The sequence below is a fragment of the Vanrija albida genome, assembly GCF_041260175.1.
Source record: "Vanrija albida strain AlHP1 chromosome Unknown contig_2, whole genome shotgun sequence".
Classification (NCBI taxonomy): domain Eukaryota; kingdom Fungi; phylum Basidiomycota; class Tremellomycetes; order Trichosporonales; family Trichosporonaceae; genus Vanrija; species Vanrija albida.
Window position 1 is genome coordinate 1,691,004 of NW_027191421.1, and position 17,381 is coordinate 1,708,384.

General features: G+C 60.7%; 6 protein-coding genes across 6 annotated transcripts; 2 read left to right on the top strand and 4 right to left on the bottom strand.

The window, feature by feature from the left end:
* Nucleotides 1-1,543: 1,543 nt before the first annotated feature.
* On the top strand, nt 1,544-3,335 carry Q8F55_002296 (uncharacterized protein; the record flags this gene model as incomplete). Its single annotated transcript, XM_069350903.1, has 6 exons — nt 1,544-1,963; nt 2,003-2,027; nt 2,072-2,524; nt 2,562-2,790; nt 2,836-3,135; nt 3,185-3,335. 6 exons carry the CDS (start codon nt 1,544-1,546, stop codon nt 3,333-3,335), a joined length of 1,578 nt encoding a protein of 525 aa, XP_069211289.1.
* A 143-nt stretch (nt 3,336-3,478) lies between these two features.
* Q8F55_002297 (uncharacterized protein) lies at nt 3,479-3,898 on the bottom strand (the record flags this gene model as incomplete). The annotated part of the gene is made up of 1 exon (XM_069350904.1): nt 3,479-3,898. The coding sequence occupies one exon, from the start codon at nt 3,896-3,898 to the stop codon at nt 3,479-3,481; it is 420 nt and encodes a 139-aa protein (XP_069211290.1).
* A 1,036-nt stretch (nt 3,899-4,934) lies between these two features.
* On the bottom strand, nt 4,935-5,610 carry Q8F55_002298 (uncharacterized protein; the record flags this gene model as incomplete). The annotated part of the gene is made up of 4 exons (XM_069350905.1): nt 4,935-4,960; nt 5,010-5,030; nt 5,171-5,506; nt 5,547-5,610. The coding sequence occupies 4 exons, from the start codon at nt 5,608-5,610 to the stop codon at nt 4,935-4,937; spliced, it is 447 nt and encodes a 148-aa protein (XP_069211291.1).
* Nucleotides 5,611-6,919: 1,309 nt separating this feature from the next.
* Nucleotides 6,920-9,639, bottom strand: Q8F55_002299 (uncharacterized protein; the record flags this gene model as incomplete). The annotated part of the gene is made up of 12 exons (XM_069350906.1): nt 6,920-7,007; nt 7,059-7,251; nt 7,301-7,513; nt 7,635-7,717; nt 7,773-8,045; nt 8,170-8,370; nt 8,506-8,597; nt 8,651-8,887; nt 9,137-9,173; nt 9,218-9,269; nt 9,335-9,347; nt 9,406-9,639. 12 exons carry the CDS (start codon nt 9,637-9,639, stop codon nt 6,920-6,922), a joined length of 1,716 nt encoding a protein of 571 aa, XP_069211292.1.
* Nucleotides 9,640-11,414: 1,775 nt separating this feature from the next.
* Nucleotides 11,415-12,510, top strand: Q8F55_002300 (uncharacterized protein; the record flags this gene model as incomplete). Its single annotated transcript, XM_069350907.1, has 5 exons — nt 11,415-11,499; nt 11,553-11,686; nt 11,767-11,839; nt 12,117-12,361; nt 12,400-12,510. The coding sequence occupies 5 exons, from the start codon at nt 11,415-11,417 to the stop codon at nt 12,508-12,510; spliced, it is 648 nt and encodes a 215-aa protein (XP_069211293.1).
* Nucleotides 12,511-13,429: 919 nt separating this feature from the next.
* On the bottom strand, nt 13,430-16,704 carry Q8F55_002301 (uncharacterized protein; the record flags this gene model as incomplete). The annotated part of the gene is made up of 12 exons (XM_069350908.1): nt 13,430-13,587; nt 13,626-13,818; nt 13,856-14,413; nt 14,454-15,174; nt 15,222-15,262; nt 15,297-15,345; nt 15,393-15,449; nt 15,495-15,599; nt 15,637-15,840; nt 15,991-16,155; nt 16,200-16,412; nt 16,532-16,704. The coding sequence occupies 12 exons, from the start codon at nt 16,702-16,704 to the stop codon at nt 13,430-13,432; spliced, it is 2,637 nt and encodes an 878-aa protein (XP_069211294.1).
* Between the last annotated feature and the right edge of the window lie 677 nt (nt 16,705-17,381).

A 17,381-nucleotide genomic window follows, 5' to 3' on the forward strand; every position in this document is an offset into this window, starting at 1 on the left:
GCCACTTGTGCGGCTCCAGGCCCGGCGTAACGTGCGTTCCCCGAGCTCGACGAGCTCCTACAGCTACCGGACTCGGCTGATGCCGAGGCTGGCTCGTCTATCTCAAGCTTGGCGTGCCAACGTCCGAGCTCGAGCGCATGCTGCTCTATGTTGGGTCTGCAACCAAACTCGCCACCCTGAACAGCCCTCGTCCAGGTGGGTACTCGAGGTCGCGCTCGCATGTGAATGCCACGCACACCGCGTCCTGTCCCAGGTGAGCTAATCTTCGCATCCGATATCTGACCATGTCGCAGCGACACGTTCTTTAGACATTGGCGCCAAACGCCAACAAAGTACGACGTCTTTTTCCTCAAGGTGTGAGCGCTGGTGTTCGATCAGGCGAGGGCATCGCCCAAGGGCGTCCATCGCTATCGTCGTCGAGTTTGCTCGCGGAGAGCGTTATCATGGAGCTGTTTGGCAGCCACAAGCGCCTGGGCTTCCGCTCTCTGTTGTTCGACATCCCGGTCGGTGTCACGCCCTGCAATGTGGCCGACCCATTGCACTACGCGTCATGGACATTCACGCCGACCCTGTACACTCTGCGGGGCACCAATAGCAGGCTCACGGTCAACCAGACCGTGAAGGGACTGCTGGCCATGGCCGACAGTCACACGTTGACCTGGTCATAGTTCGAGCTGGCGCACTACTTGCGCGTTGCTTTTGAGGTACGTTGTTAGCGAGCATGCTAAGGTTGATTCAGCAGACCTGCCGCACTGGTCCACCGTGTGCGCCTCCATCAACCAGTGCAGCGTCGGGGGTACGGCCTCGTCGGCGCTTATGAATTAATTCTGGTGTCGCCGCTGACGACGACAAGCGTGGCTTCACCTACTCTTGTGAGCCGGAGGTCTCTTATGTTGAACATCAGTAGGCGGGTCGCGAGAACCAGACCATGTACGTCAGACCTCGCGTGCTCTCATGCAGCTTGCAGATCGGCGTGCAAGGGGACCAGCTTCGAGCGAAGGATTGACATAGCCACTGGCGGGTGCCACTGACGGATGCAATTCGACTCACACCTTTGCCGACTCGGCCAGTTTTGAGTGAGAGTCGTCGTCGTCGGTTGCTTTCAAAGTCGCCGAGAAGCGAGGTTAAGTCCTACTCGTGTGCGCTCCGATGCGTGCACCTCGGGTGTTTGTTTCACACGACTCCGCATGATCGACTCCACACGGTCCGTCGCCTACGCCGCCTAGTGCATACGCATGCGACGAGCACTACCGGAAAGCGGGATGTACGGCGGGGCGGCGCAGCAGCGGAGTAGCCCGAACTAGCAGGGTGAGCAGGTGACTCGGCCCACGGCCCGAGCGGCACGGCGGGGCGGCGCCGGAGCCAGGAGCCAGCCACAAGGCGGCCGGACCGAAGGGTGTACCCCGCCCTCTACCTCGCATGCGAGAAAGAGAGCGTGTGCATCACGACCCACTACTGAGCCGCGTCTGCGCCGCGTTGGCGTTGCTGTTGCACTGTATATCTCTCGCCCTCACCACGGGTCATGTGCTGATCGCCGCCCACCATGTCGAACAAGGACGACGACAAGAGCTCGTTCCAGACTGCCGAGTCGCACGCGGCGACGTTCCACACGGCGGGCTCGGGCGAAGAGTCGCCGTCCGGCCCGTCGCTCGTCCGCATTCTCTCCGGTGCAAAGGGCCCCATTGTCGACAGTTCGACGAGCGCCGGCGTCGAGGCGCAGGCGGTGACCGAGCTGGCCGCTTACGGGCTGGACAGGCGGCCAAGTCGCCGAGAGCGCTCGGCATCAAACGCGTCGTCGCGTCGCGCCATCGGCGCTGCGACTCGGGGGAGAGATGAGGAAAAGACCCACACAGCACCCAGCGAGGACGGCGGCGACGGCTCGGCAGATACGGCCGTGGGGGAGGAGGCGCTGGACGACGACGAGGTGCCGCCTGGCCTCAAGGGCTGGCTCGACCTCCTCGGGGTGGGTTGCGGTCCGCTGACATCGCTGACGTACTTCCAGACCGTCATGAGCAACATGCTTTGCTGTGAGTTGAGCGCGGCGTGGCCACGACAGCACTGACCCCCGCAGATGGCATGACCCAGTCGTTCGCCGTCTTCCAGCAGTACTACGCGCACCACTTACTGTCCGAGTACTCTACTTCGACCATCTCGTGGATCGGTGCGATCCAGTTCTGTCTCTGCCCCTTGCTGGGGTGCATCTCGGGCCCTCTCTTCGACGCAGGGTACCTCAAGCACCTCATCATCTTTGGCGGCACGCTCTACGTCCTCTGCCTCATGATGGCGTCCATCTCGACCCAGTACTACCAGCTGCTGCTGAGCCACGGTTTCGGCGTCGGTATCGCCATGGGCTCGTTCTTCTCGCCGTCGGTCGGCACCCTCAGCCACCACTTCTCCAAGAGCCGTTACCGCACGTTCGCGTACGGGATGCAGGCGAGCGGCAGTGCCGTAGCGGGTATCGTGTTCCCTAGTATCCTCAACGCGCTGCTCCCCCGCGTCGGCTTCCCGTGGACCATGCGGATTCGTGAGTGTGTTTGTTACTCACGAAGCTCACGCACCAGTCGGCTTCATCGTCGCGGGATTCATGATCATCATCTTCTTCACCCTGTCAACGACCGTGCCACCACGCAAGAAGATCGCAGTGCTGAGCCCGGCCGTCTTCCGCAACCCCGCATACAGCATCTATGTCATGGCCGCATGCTCAGCGTCAATGGCAATCTACGCCCCGCTCAACTTCAGTGTCACGTACGCGACAAGCAGGGGCGTGCCGCTTGAGAAGGCAAACTATGCGTGAGTGTGCTGCTGCCACCGCCGTACCCGACTCACACCCTTCAGTCCCGCCATCTCCAACGGCGTGTCCATCGTCGGTCGTATCGTCCCCCTCATCATTGCGCAGCGCCTCGGCCCGATCAACGTCCTCACGACGTTCTCGTGCATTTCAGGCATCTCCCAGTTCATGTGGACGCTCGCGCGCTCGACCACCGGTATCCTCATCTACGATGCCTTCTACGGCATCGCGTCGGGTGGCTACGGTGCAAGCCTAAACCCCGGCGCCGCGAGCTTCGCCCCGCACACCAACCAGGCAGGGCTGTACCTCGGCATGTGCTTCTTTGTGACGTCGTTCTTCTGGCTGGTGTGAGTGACATCCGGTGTGCTAGGACGATAGTGGCTAACGGAGAACCAGTGGTACACCCATATCCGCCGCCCTCATCGACTCGAACAAGGGATACCTCGCCGCCTCCATGTTCGGCGGTTCCGTCCTCTTGCTCGCTTTCTCCCTCTTCGTTGTCAGCCGCAGAATACGCGTCAAGCAGGTCGGCACCAAGTTTGTGTAGACCTGGGTAGGCATTAAAGCTATAGTATAATCAGCATCATCTCTACATCATATGTTGCATGCATCTAGTCTTCTTGCGTGTAGGTGTGGGCGACGGTTGGCCAGGCGTCTCTGTCGTCACGGCCTCCCGGCCATCGGTGCCGCCTAGCCCCGGCGCTTGGGGTTGAAGCTCTTGTTGACAATCTCGATGCGGTTGCCGTCAAAGTCGACGACGTTGGCGGCGTAGTAGCCCGGGCCAAAGTGGTCGCGGTTGCCGGTGGGTGACTCGAGCGTCGCGCCAGCCGCGACGGCGGCGTCGGCGGCAGCGTTGACCTCCTCGGGGCTGTCGGCGACGAGGCCGACGTACAGGCCCGTCTCACCCGGCTGCCGCTCGCGCAGCCAGATCGAGCACCCGACCTGCCCGTTGCCGTACACGCTCTCCAGGAAGCCGTGCAGGTCGGGGACGCCGGCCGCCTGGCTCTTGTGCAGCCCGAACTCGCGCCAGCCGAGCGAGGACAGGAACTGCTTGTAGAAGGCCGCCGAGCGCGCCAGGTTGGTGACGGAGATGTAGACGTGGTCGATCATGTTGCTGCGAGGTGCTGGGGATGGAGTGCGATGCTGTCGTGTGCTCTGTGCGACCAGCTGCGCGTGTTGTTCTTTATACTCTTCCTTGCATCTAAGTCGGTGGAGAGTCGGTGGAGCCGACGCCGACTGCCGAGTGACTGCCGATGTCCAACACACGTCAAGTCCAGTCACCTCGGCGAGGATTATAGATCTTGTATTATTAATGACCTGGCTGGCTTTTCCAAACGGACGCCTTTGCTTTTCCAACCTTGCAATACCCGTCGGACTTGGCTCTGCCTGACGTCATGAAGAGGACGTGATGAGTGGCACTTTTGCTGGTGGATGTCCGGAAAAGCAGGAGGGTTCGGCACGCCGACGCCGAACTGTCTCTGCAGCGCGGGGGTAGCGCGGTGGTTGGGCCGGCCCCGCGGTCGTACATGGACCGTTTCAGGTCGTGCACGCCCATCTTGGTAATGAGCATCGACAGATTCATAATGTCGCAGACAATTTGGACCTCATCACTACAACATTTGATCACGGAGGACGCGCCGACTCACTGGAAATTACCAACAAACATACATGAATGACGGGGCAACTCGCGGTGGTACATTAGTCTCTACTGTCTGTCACTGGGGGAGAGGCTGCCGCTTGCCAATGGCAGGAGGCCGCAGGAGGCCCCGAACAGCTTCGGAGATGGACAGCATGGTGTCGTCTCGCTTCCGCGGGAGGACATGGCACGTCGAAGACGCGCGCCCGGTGGCCGAGGCGGCGGTGGCTCACAACCCTTTCGGCGAGCCATGAGTCCCGGTCCGACAGCTCCTCACGCCATCCAATGAATGTTCGTCCCCTTCTTCTGCCTGCGACGGGAAGGGCTCTGGGGTCGGGACACCATCAGGATGCCACTGCACGAGGAGGAGCCTGTCGTGACTAGTGCTTCGACATTGACCGCCCGGTCCAGTTGACCTGGCTGTCTGCGAGCCAGTCTGAGTGGTTAGACAGGACCGACGGTGTTGCATTCACCCGGGTATCGATGTTTGAGGCACTGTATGACCTCCTCCTACCAGACGGTAGGGCGGAGGCTGGCTGGCGAACACTTCAGCGATCAGGTCCGCCTTGTTGAACTCGACCCCACCCATGGCCGTTGGAAGGCGGCCTTGGGCGCCAGAGCACGGCACTCGAGCCGTCTCCAGAAACGCGTTGAATTACGTTCAGTCGCTCATATGTGAGCCACTCGTGTTTGGAAGACAACGAGTGGCCTGGGTATGTGAGTGGAGCCCAGCACGTGTAGCTTACCTGGGTGACGGCGTTCGATGGACGCGGTCACTGCCCTCTCGGACAGCGTGGGGTGCATCGCACCAAGGAGCGCCTCAATGATCAGGACGCGGTTCGTGTTGCTTGAGAGGTTGTACGCGAGCTCCGGGGGGTCACGGAAAACCGCGCGCAGGTGTGAGATGACTTTCCTGTCGACGAGTTCGGGGTGGACAAGCTTCACTCGTTGCTTGCCACCCTCGCGTCCGCGCGCCTTGCTACCGCGCTTGCGTTTGTGTTCGTCAGCGAAGCGGGTGACCTTCACCCCGACCATGTTGATGCTTTCCGAACTGAGTCGGTGAATGCTGTTCGCTTGGTCGTCTGGATGAAATCAGCACAACACCTCCCTCGGGTTACTGACAAGGGAAGCAAATGCCCAGGTAGTGTGCGATTTCCGACCATGAAAGCTCGTTGTCCTTTGCCATGAATGAACAACAGGCCGAGCATGGCCTCTCGAGCCGACATGCAGACATCGCTGTCTCAGAGAACTGGAGACTCATTGACTGGGCCTCCCAGTCGGGCGCGCGTTCTCGCGGACGTTACCGAACTTGTGTAGGCCAGCACTGGAAGGCCGGACCCAATATCTTTGGGTATGCCGTATGTACTTGGCATACACCAGCCACGCGCCGTCATCGGCCGCGTCTGGCAGTTGAAGGAGTTGGTGGAGGGACGGGAACGCGCGAGAACGCGAGCCAGGAGCGACTGCTTCCGCTTGCTCGGCAGCCACTGGATCCATTTCGGGCGTGATGTAGTCCACAATATCGTCCTTCGCATCGCCCACGATGTCAAGGCCTGTGGCGTACGTGGCAGCGCGGGGCTGGCCTTGCCATTGCCTTTGCGGGTCCTCGCCGAGGAAGCCGCCAGAGGCGTTGCCGTGGAGATCGCATCTTTGCCGTGGGCCCCCAGCGTGCTTGATGGCGCTGCTGGAGACTTAGCCTTGCCCTTGCCTTTGCCCTAGGCCGACGTGGATGCTATGTCTTGACGCTGGCCAGGGTAAGCCAGGCTTGCTTGGCATGATACGTTGATTCTAAAAGGAGTGTTGGAACAGAGATGGTCCGGAGATCACCGTGACCGTGACGCGTGGTCGGATGCAGATCGTGGCACGTCTCGGAGTGGCTATGGTGAGCCACCTCCTGCGCCCTCCTCGCCTTCTCGATGCCCCTCGCCTCATGCACGCCCTCCCCCGTCAGATCGTCAGCTTGTGCAGAGTACTGCCGAGACCCCGGTACTTGGTACTTGGGCCAACTCCGCAGCGCTGCGGGGTACTGAATGCGGTGTCTAGCCAAGCCTGACCCAAAACAAAAAATCCAGGGAACCGCCGACGGTCAACGTATCCCCTCGGTCGACTTGTCAATCTTTTTGCATAAGCAACCCGTCCAGCCGTCCACTGCGTTCCTGCACGCCGCTACCTGAGCAGATATGATAGGGGAAGCATACGTCGTCTGCTGAAGATATGAGTGTGGTTACGGCGCCGGCATTGCCGAGATTGCCGCCAGCCTCGGAACCGCCGCTATCTAATCGCGTCTGCCCCGGTCACTTTTGTCGGGCAACAGCGAGACGGTGAGCCTCAATGCGATTCCCACCACCTCATCACAGATTACCGTATACATTAAGGACACATCTAGGAACGAGTGGCAAAGTGTGTAGAGTCCAGTCATGTTGTTTTCTCGGGATATTCTATCTTATCTCTACGAGGCAACTGAGCCTTGTGGGGTAACAATGAGGTACCAGCGCTTACACAGCAGCGTGCATGCCGGCGCCGCCGATCTTGTTCATGTTGTGGTGACGAATGAAGATACCGCTGATAAGGGCAAGGCCAATGCTGTTGGACGTAAGCTTCGGTCTCGTGGCGCCACCACCACGTCAAACTTACGCGATGAAGATCGGCATGTAGCTCTTCGAAATGGCAAGAGTGTAGGCGTGAATGACGCCAGCTTGAAGCGAGGGGTCGATCTTGCGAATGGCCTCGGTCTGCTGACGAACCAAGTCGAACGGCGCGTCGGGGGCGAACTCGCGGAGGTACTTGTTCAGGTAGATGGACTGAACCGTGTTGACAATTCCCACACCTGAAAAATGTCAGTAAAATGTACATGTATGGAAGCAAGGTTCACGCACCCAAGGCCGCTCCTGTCAACTGCCAGAACGAGACGACGCCGGTCGCCTGGGAGATGAAGGCCGGGCGATCGTTGAACTCGGCTTGCGCTGCGAGAATGATGTTCTGGAACGTGAGGCCGACACCGAAGCCGGCGAGAATCTGGTAACCGATGACCATGGCCTTGGTCGTGTTTTCGCGAATGGTGAAGAGCAGACCGAAGCCGACAGCGGCGACTGGGGCGTGTCAGTAGGGTTCATTATCATGATCGACGACGGCGAGATTCTCGACGTCGCTTTTGTTTTTCGACGCCGGGAATCTCGACGTCGACGTCGACGTCGTGATCGGCCCGCTCACTCGGTGGGCCGATAAGGATGAAGGGCCAGTAGTGTCCCTTCCAAGTGACGAAGCCGCCGGAGACGAAGATGCCAACACAGACGCTGTCGGGTCAGCACTTTCCCTGCCACCTTCCCTGCCACATTCACCGCCACTCACATGATCATGAACGGAATGATGTCGATACCAGATTCCTGTGCCGTGCGGCCACGGACGGCCTGGTAGTAGAGCGGAAGCTGGTACGTGCCTCCGAGCATGGCCATCATGAACATGAAGATGGTGACCGAGCAGGCGAGGATGCTACGGTTGGTGAGGATCGACATCGGGATCAGCGCGTCCTGGTCGAGGTACCACTCCCAGAGGAAGAAGACAATGACAAGCACGCCGCCAACGGTAAACAGCACGGGAATGCGCCAGTTGTACCACTTGTACCTGAGGCGTCAGCACATGGTCGGATCAAGTTGTGGCGGCAGCCTCCCCCGAGCGACCTTCCTCGATCGGCCGTCCTCCGAGCCTTTCTCGGGTCACTCGGGGCGCTCTGAAAGCGTAGACTGACTCATTTCCTCCCCACTGCAACGCAAGCAAAAGACAAGTGATGAAGAGAATGACGAGAGCCGAGCCGATCCAGTCCATACGGCGAAGGGTCTCACCCCAGGTCTTGGGGGCGTTCTCGCGCTGCTCAGGCGCACGGGCGGGAAGGAGGAAGACGACGGCGGCAGCAGCGACACCACCGACGGGCAGGTTGATCCAGAAGCACCTGTGGAGTGTTAGTCAATGAAGCCTTCGAGTTGAGGGTTGGAAGGAAGACGAGGAGGACGGTGCCACATTGCCACATTTCCACCTTTGTGGCCACCACCACTCGCCAACTTCCACCACCCAAGCCGCTACTCACCAGCGCCACGACAGCTGCTCGGTAAACACGCCGCCAAGCAAGGGGCCGACAACCGAGCTGATCACGAAGATAAAGCCAAAGCCCGACATGAACTAATTGTAGGGTTAGCCATCTGATCGACTCGTTTCCCTCGGCATGAACTCACCATGGCGCGCTTCTCCACAGCCGTGACGACAGCAATGATGGCAATGATGGAAACGAACATGCCCGAGGCACCAATGCCCTGGATAGCACGGGACACGATGAGCATGATCATTCCATTTGCGAGGGCGCAGAGGAGCGAGCCGAGCTCAAAGAAGAAAATGGCACCGAGGAGCACATATTTCGGCTTGATGACAGTGAGCAGCTGGCCGACGAGGAGAATGAAGCCACATTGCGTGAGCTGCAGGGGTCAGCTGTTATTCCATGTCGTCATGTCGAGGGGGAATGGGACGAGCGAGATTAGGCACCCTGTGTGGCTATTGCCACACACGACGCCGCCGCCGACCGTCACGGCCGCCGTACGACCTCGGTCTCCGAGCCAGGTGCAGCACACGACTCCGAGAGGGCCCGTGCCATGCTGTGTGTGCGCGCATGTGCAGAGCACAAAGTTGCCGGTCGCCCGTGCGTTGCCAAGCAAACCAGTACTCACGAAATAGGCCGTGATGATCCATGGTACCTGGGCGAACCTGCGTCTGTCAGCGGCCGAACTGCCCAGACTAGCCCAACTTACGCATTGAAGTCGGACGCGATAATGGGGATGGCAGCAGCGACGATCGACTGGTCTGAAGCGAACGCGTCAGGAAAATGTCCCCGAGGTGAGGTGCGGGGAGATACGGCGGAGACATACCAAGGGCAAACATCTAGGGGAAGGCCGTCAGCCAGCGGAAACCAAACGACGAGCCCGACGCGTCGACTCACAAACACGGCAAGCATCATGGCGAAGAAGACGAGGAAGAGACGCATGCCGTTGAGGACACCGTCCGGGGCGGGAGTGGGGGCGGCATCGACGGCGTCGGCACCTTCAGACTTGACCTCGTCGCGGAAGTCGACCGACCCGCGCTTCGAGGGCGTGTCGGTCAGAGTGATGGCGTCGCCGGCTGGTGTAGCCATGTTGGCGTGAGTATCCTTGTCCTTCTCCAGTAGGGAGGACATGGGTGTGAAGATAAACTGCGAAGAGGAAGGTGGTGTGGGTCGGATGAAGTGGAAGGAGAGTTCTTATGGTGGGGGTACACGTTAGGTACGGGATACAGTGGGCGGCTACAGCCTCTGGGAAAGAAACAGGGCGAGGAATATGTATTGTTTGGCGTTGCCCGTGGAGGTTCGGGACCGAGTGCCCCGCCGTGTGGATTAGGTGTAACTCGTCAACCTGGCGGAGGTGCAACGTGCTCTGATTAACCTTTGGCAGCGGTGCGCCGTGGCTCTGGCGCCATGGCAGGGCGGCGCGGCATCGGCACGGGGTTGGTAAGCGTGGGTCTGCCGACGGCCAGGAAGTAGACCAGTCGCAATCGAATCGGTTACGCGTTGGCTCGGCGGCTTTGGCACGAGGTGTGTGTGCCGCGAGACGAGCCGCCGGGGCGGCCCGTGCAGGGTGGCGAGACTGGCCGCCAGTCAAGTGAGCGCGTGAAACCGGAGCGGGATTTCCGAGAGGAGCGAGATTGTAGGTGTGGGGTGAATACCTCGGCTGCCGAGGTGCCGAAGCGCGGATCGCTTGCAGCTTGTGCTGCATCCTGGCACGATGCCTACAAGTCGGCTCTGGTCTGCGACAGTGGGCTTTCTGCTGCGTGATTGTTACCCCAAGAGCGTGTGCTCCTCCCACGCCACCTTGCAGAGCCCACTCATCGCCGTCATGCGCAGATATGGCCTTCGGCGCGACACCTCCGGTCGCCGAGACCGTGAGGTCCTAATTGGTACCAGGCAGGTGTATCTCACATTGTCAGGCAGTGCCTTGGAGGCTTGGCCAAGTACGACACTGGAGCTTTTTGGTTTTCGACCTCGTGTTGGCATTTTCCCAAGTCGCCGGCGGGCTCGACTAGGCGCCACCCTGACGTGCTTTGGCCCTTGCGGGCGTCACTGGGCATGTGCGCCGGGAGGCGGCGGCGGTCCATGCTGCAGTCTCACCTCGCTATGCTCGTTTGAGCCACCCCCTCCCGCATGCATATGCATCCGGTCCGCCCCCACACGGCAGGAACGGTACGGCACGGCACGGCGGTCGCTCTGGCCATCTCAGGGGGAGGGAGTTAAGGAGACTGAGCGGCCAGCTCCACCTCGCCTCGCGTTGTTTATTTGGAAACTTGGCCTGCCTCGGAGACCGACAGCCCCTGCCCTCGGAACCGAAGCTCGGCATGTCACGCCGGCGCGCCTATGAGCCGTAACGATAACACCGATGGCGCGCCTAGTGTCAAACTGCGGATTGCGCGCCTATCTCCCCATGTTGACACCCCCACACTTGTGTGCCTGGAGAGGATCGACTCGCGGAAGCATTCCGACAACGCGTCCTGGGTGGCGCGATGTGTGTCGTGTCGTCCAAGCTGTCCGCCGTCACTCACTCACCACAATCACCACCTACTCTCTCGCCTCGATTCGTTACCCCACACCCGCGCCATTGCGCTCACTCCTCCTCTCTCCTCGTCGCGCCCAGTCCTCCAGACCCACCCCTGGAGCTCAAGCGCCACCAGCAGCTGCATCAACAGCAACGACACGCCGAAGCCGAGCTCTCCGCAGTCGACTGCCGTCGGTCCCACCGGCTCCACAACTAGCTCCTCTGCCCATTTCCAAACGCCACCCCCCCCACACTCGGTGGCCGACGGACATCGACGACGCCAGCGATCACACACTCTTGCTTGCCCACATCTCGTGCACGGTGACACGTGCAGTCTAGATACACGCACACGCACACACGCGCACAAGCAGGCATCGCTACACTCGCAATGGCATCATCGGCGTCATCAGACGCACAGGCGCAGCCGCTGCCTACCAACCTCAAGCTCTTGCTCATCGGCAACTCGAGCGTCGGTGAGTAGTCGCTTACCTCGCGCCACCCGGGACGCGTGCTCACTCGCGCCCAGGCAAGTCGTCCCTCCTGCTGCGATTCACAGACGACGACTTTCTGTCAGAGGAAGAGACGGCCGCGACGATTGGAGTCGACTTCAAGGTCAAGAGCATCGAGCTCGATGGCCGGCGGTACAAGCTGTCCATCTGGGTGAGTTATCGTTGCGCTTGGCCCCCCTCACCTCCTGATAAGCGCCCCCGACCCTGCGTGTGGCGTGCTGACGTTTGCAGGACACGGCAGGACAGGAGCGCTTCCGTACCCTCACGTCGAGCTACTATCGCGGCGCACAGGGCGTCATCCTGGGTAGGTCCAAGTGCTGTGGGCGGCAGGGTGGCAAGGCGGCCGAGGGGGTACCTCGGCGCCCGGGTGGATAGTCCGTCGGCGGTGGGCAAGGTGTGCTCGTGTGGTCCAGAAGGGGGCAGACCATGCGGCATCCTTTTGTGCCATTTGGCATTGCCTCTCGCGCTCGGGCGGGCTGTGGGCAAAGCGACGCTCGCCGCTTCGGCCGCCCCGGCGGCCGACGAGCCGCCAGTCACCGCCACATCGCTCGCATCGAGACCAGCGCTCACACCCACCCCAGTCTACGACGTGGCGTCGCGCCCGACCTTTGACGAGTTGATCAAGTGGTTCCGCGAAATCGAGACGTACTGCGCCGAGGATGTGGTCAAGGTGATTGTGGGCAACAAGGTGGACAAGGAGTTCTCGCGCCAAGTGTCGACCGAGGAGGGCCAGGCGTTTGCCGACCGCATGGGCACGCTGTTTGTCGAGTGCTCTGCAAAGACAAACTTTGGCGTGACCGAGGCGTTCCAGGAGCTCGTCCGCAGAGTGAGTATTTGCTACTGGAAGTGCCAAGCTTACGCCAGATTCTCGCGACGCCGTCGCTCTGGACCCGCGGGCCGCAGCCCGTCCGCTCGCCGCAGGCCGTCAACCTCAACGACGACAGCAGCGGCTATCTCGGAGGCTGTGCCTGCTAGCCTAGCCACCCACGGATCGATAGACGTTCACCTCGCTAGATTCCTTCCATCGCACGAGGCGCGGGCGGCGTGCCACGCCCACCCCGCCCTGCCCATTCCCCGCATCGCATGTTGCTGCCTGCCGCGCCCGGCCAGACCGGCGCCCAGCGCAGCTGTTGTACACTGCTGCAATATACTTTGACACAGACGTAGATGTAGCCTTGGCCGATGACGGCGGACGGCGGGGCGGGCGTCCCGTCGTCGCACGCCGCGCTACCCGCAGATCTCTGCCACTCAAGCATGTCGCAAGCCTCGCATACGCCCCATTGCCCGCAGATCTCTGCAGATCTCCCCCAATCGCCGCCGCATGACGCAAACCCTCCGCGATCTCCGCGCAGCGCTCTCGTGGCATGCCGGGCAGCCGAGGACGGGGGAGACATGGTGCCGCCGGCTCCGACATCTGCGCTGCTGCATTCCATAGGCCGTGTGCGGCAACTTGGCCCTGGCAGCGGCCTACCGAGGCGCTGCCTGGCCACAGCTGTCGGACCGGCGAGGAGGAGCACTGTGGCAAGGCGGACTGGGTCACGAAAACAACCCTCCTTCCTTCCCACCAGCCAAAAACAAAACCACGACACCCAGGATTCCCATGTGGTCCCCCACCATGGTACTAACTAGGCGGTACTCAGCTTGACTTCGCAGATCGGACGGGATGCGGTATTTTCTGAGTCCTATGGCCGTGGATATTAGAGGTGTTTTCGAGCCGTGATATGCTTGCGCATGGCTGGGTGGTCTGTGCACACACATCCACACAATCGGCGTGATCGCCACATCCCCTTTGCACTCCCCGCTCCCATCATACACAAGACAACTGTTGATCTCGCATTTCTAATATTTTCACCCCCCTCCCTCGCGTTGCACACCAATAATGCTAATTGTAAGATCAGACCTCAATGTTGCCAACAACAACTCCGCTCATGAGCAGCTCGAGGCTGTCGTCATACTTCTCCTTTGCCCACTGGTCCATCTCAATGAGCCACTTGGACGCAGGCATGTCGGGTCCACGAGCAAATGCCGTTCCGGGGACCATCTGGTTCAGGTCTGAAGAGTTAGCAGTGGCGACGAGGCTTTCAACTCACCAATGGCCGACCAGTGGACGTTGAGCTTCTCCTCGGGCTTGAGCTTGACCACGAGCTCAAGCTCGGTGAAGTGCACGTCGACCGACGTGGCAGCTTTGATGTGGTGGCGCTTGAGACCGTGAGGGGGGTCAAAGTCAAACGACCAGTCGTCAAGGTCAGCCTCAAAGGCAAACGCGGGCCAGACAAGGTCGGTCTGGGTGGGTCAGCATGGTCGACAAGGGGAAACCCACGTGGTTCATCTTGAGGTGGATGCTGGCAGTGCCATTGGCATGCTGCGTGCGCTTAGCCTGGTAGCCCAGCTTGGGCCAGTCAAACTCGACATGGGGCAGCTTCCAGCGGTAGGTGTCGAGGAACGTGCTGACCGGGTACAGGGTGTCCCAGTCCGAGTCGTAGTCGGTGAGCACAGTGTGCTCAAGCTCGGCGCCATGGCCGTAGCGCTCGTGGAAGTCGGTGATAACGTTCGTGGGGTTGGCGGCGTCCATGAAGGCGACGTGGGCAACGTGGTCACCCGAGGTGTGGTTGTACAGGTACTGGATGCCGACACGCTTCGGGTGCCTGCTGTCGTACGGCGACCACCACGGTCCGGCGTACAGGACGACAACGGTGACGACGCCCAGGAAGAGACGCAGAAGGATTCCCTTCTGTCCACGGCGAGACAGACGCGCGAACAGAGGCGCATTGAGGGGGAAGAGAGCAAGGCCGACGGCTGACGAGATGATCGAGATGATGATCTCGGAGGGGGCATCGCGACCCATGCGTCCGGCCAGAGGCACGAAAATGTCCAGTGTCTGAGCTGTTAACATTGTCGCTTCCCTCCCAAGTACTCACAGTGCTGTAGGCCTCGAGTCCGAGGACCACGAGCAGGGACATTGGCACAACGTAGGCGACGAAGAAGGGAAGGCGAGGACTCTTGCGGCCGAGAAGGTAGCTGATCTGGCTTCCGATGGCGCCAATGAGCAGGATGCCAGCGACGATACCGAACGCATACGCCGAACGGATACGAGCCGCCTGAAGCAGGAGCATGTACCCCAGGAGGGTGGCAACCTGGGCAAAGTAGGACGCAGTCTCCATGTAGGCCCTCTCAGTGGTCGAAAGAAGGCCGCTGAGGAGGTACTGGAAGCCCAGCTGGCCAAAGACAGCCGCAGGGAGGTACAGCACGACACACAGGCCCTCGTGCGAGAACCACCTCAGCTTGGCGTCGATGAGGATCATGAGGAAGGCGAGGCCGACAGCGGTCAACACACCGACGATCATGCCGACGGGGCCCCCGATCAGACCAATGCTGAAAGCCTTGAGCCTGTCGCGACGCAGGTTGGCAACGCACACAGTGCCACCGATGGCGGCAAGCGCAACGTAGGCAATGTCGGCAGTCGCCATGCTCCACTGAACGAACACACGGTCGTAGAGCGACATGTAGACGACATCAGGGGGGTGGAACGGCTCGTTGTGGTGCAAGGGCGAGCCGGGGCCGAGGAGGTAGTCGACAATGGCCATGATGTTGGTGGTGAAGTGCTGCGCCGAACCCTTCTCGATGTTGGCGAGGGTATCCCTGTCTCCGTCAGCTGTGCCCACATCTCGCACGACTCCGCTACTCACTTGCGGGTGTGGTAGAAGTAGGAGTGGCCGGTAACAGCCATCTGAATGTCAGCAGGTACCACGTTGGTGACTCACGTCCAAGCCAGAGACGTTGAGGTACTGCTCAAACTGGCCAAAGTCGGTGCTACATGACGTCAGGAGATCTGCGAGGTACATGAAGGAGGTACTCACTCCGACAGGATGATTCCAGATGAGAAGACATCGGCGGCGATAACTGTACCGCGGGGACTAGAACGTCAGATTGGGCGTTGGATTCATTGGCGAGATGCTTACAGCGGGGCGTGGGCAAAGGCCTCGAGCATTTCGCGGCTGGTGGCTTGGAAGAGGAGCGCTCCACCCATGGAACCAGCCGACTCGAGGTTGATCATGGCACGAACGCTTCGGTGTCAGTCCCCGTCGCACCGCCACTACTCACTCCTTTCCAGTCGCGTGCTGAGTAGAGTACAGGTGCGAGCCGTCCTGCAGGGTCTCCTCACCACCGTTCCACACTGCCGCCATCAGCATACCGCTCCTCACAAAGCTCGGGAACGCACTGAAGATGATCGAGTTGTCGAAGGGCTGGTTACGGTCCACCAGCACACGGGCAATATCAAGCATGACGCCGACGCCCATGCCATCGCTGGAGAAGGTCAGCCGATCACTTCAACACAGGGCGCAGGCGAACACGGATCTGCCAGGAGTGCAAGGGCAATCTCTCTGTCGACAAGAGCACCTTCCTCGAGCACACCCGCAGCCCACATCGTCCCATCACCATTCCACAACAACTCACTCGGAGGCACCAGGCGAGGGAAGGGTCGAGTCGATGTGGGCACCGAGGAGGACAGCGTCGGGGCCGTCCGACTTGCCCGACGGGGGGTTCTTTGCCGAGATCTTGAGCACTACATTGGTGATACCAGCGTAAACCTTGAGCACATCGTGGTCCATAATCGAAAACCTGGCGCGTCAGAAGCTGCGCAATCACAGACCCAACCCGCTCACATGTGGTAGCCGTTGCCCTTCTGGACGTCGAGCTCGCAGTTGAGGACGCCATTGGCAGCGCAGCGCTCAGCGAGCTTGCGAGCCTCGCCAATGACATACTGCTCGCCGGCGACGGCTTCGTGGGTGCCGACAGTGCGGTAGCCGCAGTTCTCGAGACCGGCAATGTGCTTCAGCACAATCTGTTCCGACGGCTGCGGGCGGCCCTCGTCATCGCTAGTTTCGTCAGCGTGATGTACCAAGCTCGGCCGAGCACACGGCCATGGGGTCCCGATGGTGAGACACAGCTGCCAACCGACGACCGCGCTCCTCCGTGACCGCCGGGCTCTACTCACACTGGGGCCTGGGGAGCTGGCAGTTGGTAGTGAAGCTGGGTCAAAATCCATGGGAGGAGGGTCACGACTGGGAGGAGCCAAAGCCAAGGCGTCTTTTCCTGGTGGTGATGGACCTTGTGGCCTTCATCTTGGTGCTTGGCCTTTCCGCCGCCGCCGCTGGTCTTGGGCGGCATCGCTGGGGTCTACCGACGAGGTAGAAGGTGGTGACGACTGGATGTGTGTCGAGAACCAAATGTCGAGATGGTGCGAGGTCCGGCTACGTTGCGCCTGGTGAGTGACCGTCTAGATGCGCGGCGCAAACAAACAGTCGGGCAGTCGTAGTCTGGACGTTTTGTGTGAGTGTGTGTGTGATGACGGGAAAGTGAGAACGGAATTGCTCGACGTGGAGCTGGGTGGGTGGGTTGCAAGTCGTGCGGCGGCGGGAATAGACGCAGCCGGGTCTCCGCGTTTCGATAAATATCCCTGGGCCGTGGCTGTCTCTCGGTGATCTGCAGCGTGTTTGGGGCGCGCTGCTGCTTTTGCTGCTGCCGCCAGGACTCGACGTGTCAAGCGACCTGCGCATCGCCGGATACGTGGAGCAGTAGGGTTGAGGTACAAGCCGGCGCGGGAAGCACCTGTATGGTCGCGCGCGGGATGTGTCAATGGTCAAGTTAATCGCGGCTCGGGTGGGGAAACTGGGTCGAGGTGTTTCAATGGACGTGTTGCCTGTCGCTGTTGCTGCCACTCGGCTGTAACGAACCAGGCGAAGGCAGTCCAGTCGCTCCAGCGCGGGCACACGCGTCAAGATCGTCCTCACAATTGCTTCTCGCGGCATCTGGCTCCAAGAAGGCTTGAAGAATGGAGTGCATGT